Source organism: Pongo abelii, chromosome 19, assembly GCF_028885655.2.
Source record: "Pongo abelii isolate AG06213 chromosome 19, NHGRI_mPonAbe1-v2.0_pri, whole genome shotgun sequence".
Taxonomy (NCBI): Eukaryota; Metazoa; Chordata; class Mammalia; order Primates; family Hominidae; genus Pongo; species Pongo abelii.
The window spans coordinates 77,284,342-77,294,588 of NC_072004.2; the positions used below are offsets into that span (position 1 = coordinate 77,284,342).

The following is a 10,247-nucleotide window of genomic DNA, read 5'->3' on the forward strand; positions in this document are numbered from 1 at the left end:
ATGACTAAGTATTTTGGGAAAGAACCCAAAATATTGTCTTGGCTGGCAGGTCCTGGTCTCTAAGAGTGCAAAAAATGTCATTAGGTTCACAGCCCTCAGGAATGTAAACATCTGAACCAGGGTAACAGACACAAATACTTACAGTGGCTAAGGAAGCAAATAAGTTAGTGAAAACAGCTGGGTGTAAGAAGATCAGTTACAACGGTAGCTGATATTTACTGAGCACTTACTGTGTGCCAGGCATTGTTCTGAGTTTTTAAGATATATTTAATTTAATTATTCCTCATAACAAGTTTCTTTTAAAGTCAGTGCTATTACTATCTTCATTTTAAAGATGGAGAAACAGGAAACAGACATTCAGAAAGGTTAAGTAATTTTCCAAAGATCATGTATAAAAGTTAAGTGATAAGTCAGGATTCAAACCCAGGGAGTCTGGCTCTAATGTCCACAGGAGCACAGACACACCAACAAGTCACACTGCCTTCCTCTAGGAGAGACAAGGGAGAGTGGTGGGGATTCTGGTAAACTAGAAAACATGCGTTCCAACTAAAAGGAGCAGCTCCTCCTCAGCTCTAGCTAGCTGCTGCCCTGCAGGAATATAGGAATCTCTCTCTTTCTGTATTTCTCTCTTTCTTTCTTTTGAGATAGTCTCTCCCTCTGTCATCCAGGCTGGAGAGCAGTGGCACGATCATGGCTTACTATGACCTTGACCTCCCAGGCTCAAACGATCCTCCCACCTCAGCCTCCTGAGTAACTGGGACTACAGGCATATGCCACAATGCCTGGCTAACTAAAAAAAACTATTTTGTAGAGGTAGGGCCTCACTATGTTGCCCAGGCTGGTCTTGAACTTCTGGACTCAAGCTATCCTCCTGCCTCGGCCTCCCAAGTGCTGGCATTATAGGCATGAGCCACTGTGCCTGGCCTGGATTTTCTTTTTAAAGAGACTAATATGAAATTTTAGGGGGAGAATCTCCTGATTATTCAATATTGCCAATAAAATCAATTTTTTACTTCTTATTTTTTTTTTGGAATGGAGTTTTGCTCTGTTACCCAGGCTGGAGTGCAATGGTGTGATCTCGGTTCACTGCAACCTCTACCTCCCAGGTTCAAGTGATTCTGTGCTTCAGCCTCCCAAGTAGCTGGGATTACAGGTGCTCGCCACCATGCTAGGCTAATTTTTGTAGTTTTAGTAGAGATGGGGTTTCACCATGTTGGCCAGGCTGGTCTCAAACTCCTGACCTCAGGTGCTCTGCCCACCTTGGCCTCCCAAAGTGCTGGGATTACAGGTGTGAGCCACCACACCTGGCTTTTTATTTTTAAATTTTTAAAAAACTTTTATTTTTGCTTTAGGGGTACATGTGTGGGTTTGTTCTGTAGATAAATTGTGAGTCATGGGGGTCTGGTGTACCTATTATTTCATCACCCAGGTAATAAGCATAGTGACTCATAGGTAGTTTTTCGATCCCCACCTCCTCCCCGCGTCCACCCTCAAGTAGGTCCCAGTGTCTGTTGTTCTCTTCTTTGTGTTTAATTTTTAAAATAAACACTTGGGTGAACCCCCACACAAAGGTGTGGCTGGGTTCTGTCTAGGGGTTACCAAGTCTAGACTTCTGATTTGAGCCACTCAGCACAGATTATTGCTGTCCTAATGATTGTCTCCTTAAAAAAATTAATTTTTGAAAACTGTCCTATTTCCTTCAAGGATCTTATTTACTTTGTCAAGAACACCTTATTCATAGCCAGTTCAAGTGACTCCTGCTTCATTCACAACCACCCTGCTCTGTGCTTCTTCCTCACAGAGTGTCCCAAGGGCCCTGACATCCTGGTGGTCCTGCTCTCAGTGATGGGGGCCATTCTGCTCATCGGCCTTGCCGCTCTGCTCATCTGGAAGCTCCTCATCACCATCCACGACCGAAAAGAGTTCGCTAAATTTGAGGAAGAACGCGCCAGAGCAAAATGGGACACAGTAAGAGACATGGCTGGGCATTTTCTAAAAAGTCATTGGTCTGAGACCCTTAAGTGGAAGCAGCAGATGCTTTGGGTGGTCATGTTCAGCCAGTACCATCGTCTTTCCGTTATCCTCTGTTCTGGAAACTGGGAGAGATGGTCTCACTAGCCCCTTGTCCTTCAGCTTCCTTCAGGTGCTTAGAAATAGTGGCAGGATGTCATTCCACCTCATTCTCTTCTTTCTCAAATAAAAGGTTACTTCCAGGCCGGGCCTGGTGGCTCGTGCCTGTAATCCCAGCACTTTGAGAGGCCAAGGTGGGCAGATCACTTGAGCTCAGGAGTTCGAGACCAGCCTGGGCAACATGGTGAAACCCCGTCTCTATTAATAATATAAAAATTAGCCAGGTGTGGTGGTGCATGCCTGTAATCCCAGCTATTCGGGAGGCTGAAGCAGGAGGATTGCTTGAACCCAGTAGGTAGAGGTTGTAGTGAGCTGAGATTGCACCCTGCTCTGGGTGACAGAGCAGGACTCGGTCTCAAAAAAAAAAAAAAAATAAATAAATAAAATAAAAGGTTACTTCCAAATCAGACTCCACTCTTTTATCCTGATTTATTCCAATTAAATAAGCATTTACTGAGAACTTTCTGTATACTTAATCTTACTCTATTCTCTTTTGGCTCTTCTTTCACATTTCAACTTTTTTCCTGGACCCTCCAAATGGCTATTTGACTCCCCAAATGTCCAGAGTTAGGCTGCAAGTTTGTTCCCATTTGATGTTGACCCCAGAGCTTTATACTCAAGGGTCCCAAGAAACTGAGATGTTTCCGTTAGAACAGTGTGGAACATCCTGTACCTATGAGGCCCACAGGAATGTTTCTCTTTTTTTTTTGGAGACAGAGTCTTGCTGTGTCACCTAGGCTTGAGTGCAGGGATCTTGGGTCATTGCAACCTCGGCCTCCCGGGTTCAAGCAATTCTCCTGCCTCAGCCTCCCAAGTAACTGGGATTACAGGCGCCAGCCACTGCGCCCAGCTATTTTTTTGTATTTTTAGTAGAGACGGGGTTTCACCATGTTGGCCAGGCTGGTCTTGAACGCCTGACCTCGTGATCACCCACCTCGGCCTCCCAAAGTGCTAGGATTCCAGGCATGAGCCACTGCACCTGGCCAAGAATGTGTTTCTTGAAGCTACCATTAAGGACTACTAGACCTTATAGGATTTGTTACTTTCTGTTGGAAAATAGTTTGGGAAACCTAGTGAGGGTCTTACTTTTTCCTGATAACATGACAGTTTGTGGATAGTGCTTTCTCTTTCTCTCCCCTCCTCTCCCCTTCCCTCCCCTCTCGTCCCCTCCCCTTCCTTTTACCTTTCCTCCCCTCCCCTTCCTTTTACCTTTCCTCCCCTCCCCTTCCCTTCCTCCCCTCCTGTCCTTTTCTTTCCCTTCCCTTCCCTCCTTCCTTCTTTTTTTGAGACAGGGTCTCGCTCTGTCACCCATGCTGGAGGGCAGTGGTGCCATCATGGCTCAATGCAGCCTCGATCTCCTGGGCTCAAGTGATCCTCCCACCTCACCCTCCCAAGTAGCCAGGACTACAGGCACACATCACCGAGCCAGCTAATTTTTGTATTTTTTTCCCAAGGTCTCACTCTGTTACCCAGGCTAGTCTAGAACTCCTGGGCTCAAGTGATCTTCCTTCCTTGGCCCCTAAAAGTGCTGGGATTATAGGCATAAACGACCATGGCTGGCCATGGTTAGTGCTTGGCCAGATTAGATGAAAACAAATTAATAATTATTTGAGCAAAAGCTTTCCTCTGTGTTCTGAATTCCACCTGATACATTTCTGTCCCTTGTCCACATCTCCTATCACTGTCACAGGGAATGGAAAATAGGAGAAGGGCAAAAGAGAGGGGGACACAGGGGTGAAATAGGAGAGGTTCTATCCCTGAATGCTGTGGGATCACTGAAGAGTGATAGGCTGAATTTAGCTCCTTAGAAATAGTGGCAGGGAACAGGTGTGGTGGCTCATGCCTGTAATTCCAGCACTTTGGAAGGCTGAGGCAGGGGGATCACTTGAGCTCAGGAGTTTGAGACCAGCCTGGGCAACATGATGAAACCCCATCTCTACAAAAAAATGCAAAAATTAGCCAGACATGGTGGTGTGTGCCTGTAGTCCCAGCTACTTGGGAGGCTGAGGTGGGAGGATGTCTTGAGTCAGGGGAGGTGGAGGCTTCAGTTAGCCGAGATTGTGCCACTGCACTCCAGCCTGGGCAACAAAATAAGACCCTGTCTGAAAAAAAAAAAAAAAGAAATGGTGGCAGGATGGCATTCTACCTCATCTCCTCCTGTTATTTCCTATCAATTCCCATGCCAAGAACTAAAGTGTGAGCAAAATGAACGTTATTCTGTTTCATTGATGGTGTATTCCAGAGAACGGTGCCTTGGGAAAACTTCTGAGATGAATTTGAAACATTAAGGGTAGGGAAGGACTGAGGAAGTCACTGTAAGATGCTTTTCTGTTTCCTCCACAGGCCAACAACCCACTGTATAAAGAGGCCACATCTACCTTCACCAATATCACGTACCGGGGCACTTAATGATAAGCAGTCATCCTCAGATCATTATCAGCCTGTGCCACGATTGCAGGAATCTCTGCCATCATGTTTACAGAGGACAGTATTTGTGGGGAGGGATTTGTGGGATGGGTTGGGAGAATGTCAGTATGTGGAAGTGTGGGTCTGTGTGTGTGTGTGTGGGTCTGTGTGTGTATGTGTGTGGGAGTGTGTAATTTAAAATTGTGATGTGTCCTGATAAGCTGAGCTCCTTAGCCTTTGTCCCAGAATGCCTCCTGCAGGGATTCTTCCTGCTTAGCTTTAGGGTGACTATGGAGCTGAGCAGGTGTTCTTCATTACCTCAGTGAGAAGCCAGCTTTCCTCATCAGGCCATTGTCCCTGAAGAGAAGGGCAGGGCTGAGGCCCTCATTCCAGAGGAAGGGATGCCAAGCCTTGGCTCTACCCTGAGTTCATAAGTTTATGGTTCTCAGGCCTGACTCTCAGCAGCTATGGTAGGAACTGCTGGGCTTGGCAGCCCGGATCATCTGTACCTCTGCCTCCTTTCCCCTCCCTCAGGCCGAAGGAGGAGTCAGGGAGAGCTGAACTATCAGAGCTGCCTGTGCCTTTTGCCATCCCCTCAACTCAGCTATGGTTCTCTCGCAAGGGAAGTCCTTGCAAGCTAATTCTTTGACCTGTTGGGAGTGAGGATGTCTGGGCCACTCGGGTCATTCATGGCCTGGGGGATGTACCAGCATCTCCCAGTTCATAATCACAACCCTTCAGATTTGCCTTATTGGCAGCTCTACTCTGGAGGTTTGTTTAGAAGAAGTGTGTCACCCTTAGGCCAGCACCATCTCTTCACCTCCTAATTCCACACCCTCACTGCTGTAGACATTTGCTATGAGCTGGGGATGTCTCTCATGACCAAATGCTTTTCCTCAAAGGGAGAGAGTGCTATTGTAGAGCCAGAGGTCTGACCCTACGCTTCCGGCCTCCTGTCCCTCATCCATAGCACCTCCACATACCTGGCCCTGTGCCTTGGTGTGCTGTATCCATCCATGGGGCTGATTGTATTCACCTTCTACCTCTTGGCTGCCTTGTGAAGGAATTATTCCCATGAGTTGGCTGGGAATAAGTGCCAGGATGGAATGATGGGTCAGTTGTATCAGCATGTGTGGCCTGTTCTTCTATGGGTTGGACAACCTCATTTTAACTGAGTCTTTAGTCTGAGAGACCACAGTGCAATTTTATTTTATTTTTCTCATGATGAGGTTTTCTTAACTTAAAAGAACATGTATATAAACATGCTTGCGTTATATTTGTAAATTTATATGATGGCAAAGAAGGAGAGCATAGGAAACCACTCAGACTTGGGCAGGGTACAGACACTCCCACTTGGCATCATTCACAGCAAGTCACTGGCCAGTGGCTGGATCTGTGAGGGGCTCTCATGATAGAAAGCTATGGGGATAGATGTATGGACACATTGGACCTTTCCTGAGGAAGAGGGACTATTCTTTTGTCCCAGAAAAGCAGTGGCTCCATTGGTATTAACATATATCCAACATTAAAAGCCACCACCAAATGCCCAAGAAAAAAAGAAAGACTTATCAACAGTTGTTCCATGAACAGAAAACTGGAGTTCTGGCCTCAGTGTTACAGCTAAATAATCTTTGACTCTAATTAAGGCAAGTCACTTTCTTCTTCTTAAGGCTGTTTTCTAGTTTGAGAAATGATGGGTTTTTAGCAGCCAGTCTTGAAGGTCTCTTTCAGTATCAACATTCTAAGATTCTGGGACTTACTGTGGCATCAAATGTGCGGTTAAGATTCTGTGGGATATTGATACTGTTTGTGTTTTTAGTTGGGAGATCTGAGAGACCTGGCTTTGGCAAGAGCAGATGTCATTCCATATCACCTTTCTCAATGAAAGTCTCATTCTATCCTCTCTCCAAACCCCTTTTCCAACATTTGTTAGTAGTTACATCTCTCCCGATGTAGCACTTAAGCTTCATTTAGTTATTATTTCTTTCTTCACTTTGCACACATTTGCATCCACATATTAGGGAAGAGGAATCCATAAGTAGCTGAAATATCTATTCTGTATTATTGTGTTAACATTGAGAATAAGCCTTGGAATTAGATATGGGGCAATGACTGAGCCCTGTCTCACCCATGGATTACTCCTTACTGTAGGGAATGGGAATATGGTAGAGGGATAAATAGGGGACGGGGAGGGATAGTCATGGATCCAAGAAGTCCTTAGAAATAGTGGCAGGGAACAGGTGTGGCGGCTCACGCCTATAATTATAACCTTCAGCTACTAAGACAGGTGTGGTGGCTCATGCCTGTAATTATAATCTTCAGTTACTAAGACAGAGTCCATGAGAGTGTTAATGGGATATTTTCTTTAGATAAGATGTTTTATATGAAGAAACTGTATCAAAGGGGGAAGAAAATGTATTTAACGGGTGAATCAAATCAGGAATCTTGTCTGAGCTACTGGAATGAAGTTCACAGGTCTTGAAGACCAATACTATTTGTCAATATGTGGGGATAACCTGTAGCTGCATTCATGAGGTAGCAAATAGCAGTTTTGGCCTGTGGGGTGAACAGCTAAACAGTGTTCTGGCATCAGATAACACGGCACAAAGGGATTGTGTCTAGCTCTTTTGGAGAAAATTTATGTCCAGTCTCAAGGTCTGTGGACAATAATGGGAAACTGAATATTCCTGACAAGTTGCCATATTAGGAGTCAGTTCTTTACTTCTCTGATATTCCCAGGTCATCCATTATTATCATTATTATTATTGTTACTATTTTTAATTTGAGATGAAGCCTCACTCTTGTCGCCCAGGCTGGAATGCAATGGCAAGATCTCAGCTCACTGCAACCTCTGCCTTTCGGGTTCAAGCCATTCTCCTGCCTCAGCCTCCCCAGTAGCTGGGATTACAGGCACCTGACACCACACCGGGCTAATTTTTGTATTTTTAGTAGAGACGGGGTTTCACCATGTTGGCCAGGCTGGTCTCAAACTCCTGACCTCAGGTGATCCGCCCTCCGCCGCCTCCCAAAGTGCTGGGATTACAGGCGTGAGCCACCATGCCCGGCCAGTCATCCGTGATTTTAACGTGGGGGTCCAAAGGCCTCTTTTTGTTGTTAAGTTTTCCTGGTTGAAATTTCTTTTCTTTTCTTTTTTTTTTTTGAGACAGAGTCTTGCTCTATCGCCCAGGCTGGAGTGCAGTGGCGCGATCTCGGCTCACTGCAAGCTCCGCCTCCCGGGTTCATGCCATTCTCCTGCCTCAGCCTCCCGTGTAGCTGGGACTACAGGCGCCTGCCACCATGCCCGGCTAATTTCTTTCTGTATTTTTAGTAGAGACGGGGTTTCACGGTGTTAACCAGGATGGTCTCGATCTCCTGATCTCGTGATCTGTCCGCCTCGGCCTCCCAAAGTGCTGGGATTACAGGCGTGAGGCACCGCGCCCGGCTGTGGTTGAAGTTTCTTAAGTGCCTTCCTGGCTTCCTAACCACCTTCTTTGTTTGGGTTCGTGCAACAGTAAATTAAATGTACTTTCCAAAAAGAATTGGCCTAAAGCTGCCCAGTGCTTCCTGTGTTGTTATTTCTGTTTCCTTTGGATGAAAAGAATAGGTGTAATTGACTCAGAAATGATTATTTTAGAACAAGCATGTTTCCAAATGTAACAGAATGATGACTACTATGGGTACTGAAGCTAGCTTCAGAATCCAGAGCTTCTCTTTAGATTTTTTTTTTTTTTTTTGAGATGGAGTCTTGCTCTGTTGCCCAGGCTGGAATGCAGTGAGCGTGATCTCGGCTCACTGCATCTTCTGCCTCCTGGGCTCAAGAGATTCTCCTGCCTCAGCCTCCCGAGTGGCTGGGATTACAGGCGCCCACCACCATGCCTGGCAAATTTTTGTATTTTTATGTATTTATTTTTGAGATGGAGTCTCGCTCTGTTGCCCAGGCTGGAGTGCAGTGGTGTGATCCCTGCTCACTGCAACATCTGCCTCCGGGGCTCAAGCGATTCTCCTGCCTCAGCCTCCCAAGTAGCTGGGATTACAGGTGTGCATCACCACATCCGGCTAATTTTTGTATTTTTAGTAGAGACAGGGTTTCACTATGTTGGCCAGGCTGGTCACGAACACCTGACCTCAACTGATCCACTGGCCTCAGCTTCCCAAAGTGCTGGAATTATAGGTGTGAGCCACCAGGCCTGGCCCTCTGCAGATTTAATATTTTTTAAATGAGTAGGTTATTACTGTTCTAAGAGTTTGAGTTTTTTTTTTAATTGGGTATTATTTAGGAACTTGTGCAACCTCAAAAGATCAGACTGCAAGTGTAGCCTAGATTTTGTTTGTAGGAAGCATAAATGGATAAAATAACAGCTTAATGGCAAATTATTTACAGGACCATTTAAATGCCTAAATTTTATTTAAGGCAGTGGGTGTCAAAGTATGGTCCCAAGACCAGCAACATCAATATCAGCTGGAAACTCATTAGAAATGAAAATTGACAGGCCCCACCCCACAGCTGCTGAATCAGAAAATCTGGGAGTGGGGACCCATGATCTGTTTTAAGAAGGCTCCCTGCTGATTCTAATTCATGCTCAAGGTTAAGAACAACTGATTTAAGGAGTCACATATTTAGCTTTCTCGCCTAGAAAGAACTTTATAGTAAGGCAGCTCAGTTACTATATACAGTTAATAGCAAACCTTGCCTGACATACTCAGAAGCTGAAATATCCACCCACACAAAATGAAAATCTACTTTGACCTGTTTTCCAGGTTAAATGATCTTGGGTGTTTTGGTTTCACTCATGACCACAAATTCCCATGAAAAACTGAAAGAATAGAATCCTGGGGAAAAACTAACAGGATACTTTTTATGTGTACCAAGACACAAGTAAGGAAATATTCTTACAGAATTTATTCACAGGAGATGGGATCAAAATCTTAATTATTAACATCATCCTATGGGATGCTAGAATAATACTTAGAATTTTTTACTTTACTTTTGGCTGTTTAAAATTTATTGAGCACCAACAGTGTGGGACTGAAGTACCTTACAGAACACTGATAACATAATATTTGTCTTTAAGTCCTTTTTTTTTTTTTTTTTTTTGCAGACAGGGTCTCATTTTGTTGCCAGAGTGCAGTGGCATCATCATGGCCACTGCAGCCTTGACCTCCCAAGCTCAAGGGATTCTCCTGCCTTGGCCTTCCAAAGCGTTGGGACTACAGGCACATGCCACCATACTTGGCTAATTAAAAACATATTTTTTTGTAGAGATGAGGTCTCACTATATTGCCCAGGCTGGTCTCAAACTCCTGGGCTCAAGCAATCCTTCCACCTTTACCTCCCAAAGTACTGGAATTACAAGTGTGAGCTACAGTGCCTGGCCTGAGTCTTAAATTCCTATCATAATGTACATTTTTTGAGCATAATACAATACATGACATCATTAAGAGATTACGTGAACATAGACTGAGAACTTTTATGGTGAAATCTTGGGAGATTCACTATGTTTTATTTACGTCTTGGTAACTGCTGACTAAATGTCTGGATGAAAATAGAGGATCTTAAGTAAAATGAGATGAAAAGCTATATGTCAAGCCACACTTGTAATCCTTTAACTCTTGGCTTCGGTAGTCCAAATTCTACAGTAACAGAGCCATCTAATGACCACTGGGACCAATTACAAGCAGATTGCCTGGGAATTACTCAATTTTCACAATGA

The 10,247-nt window shown here is 44.7% G+C and overlaps 1 protein-coding gene across 2 annotated transcripts in view; it reads left to right on the forward strand.

Moving 5' to 3' along the window:
• The window catches only part of ITGB3 (integrin subunit beta 3), a 60,152-nt gene extending 52,063 nt beyond the window's left edge, over positions 1 to 8,089 (forward strand). Inside the window, exons 14-15 of one of the 2 annotated variants that reach the window (XM_002834317.6) lie at positions 1,802 to 1,968; positions 4,474 to 8,089. In XM_002834317.6, the coding sequence (XP_002834363.4) occupies positions 1,802 to 1,968; positions 4,474 to 4,539 (233 nt within the window). In that variant the 3' untranslated portion in view covers positions 4,540 to 8,089. Of the gene's footprint in view, positions 1 to 1,801; positions 2,535 to 4,473 lie in introns of those variants that run through there. The other variant, XM_063718856.1, reaches the window with a different exon arrangement.
• The last annotated feature ends 2,158 nt before the right edge of the window (positions 8,090 to 10,247 follow it).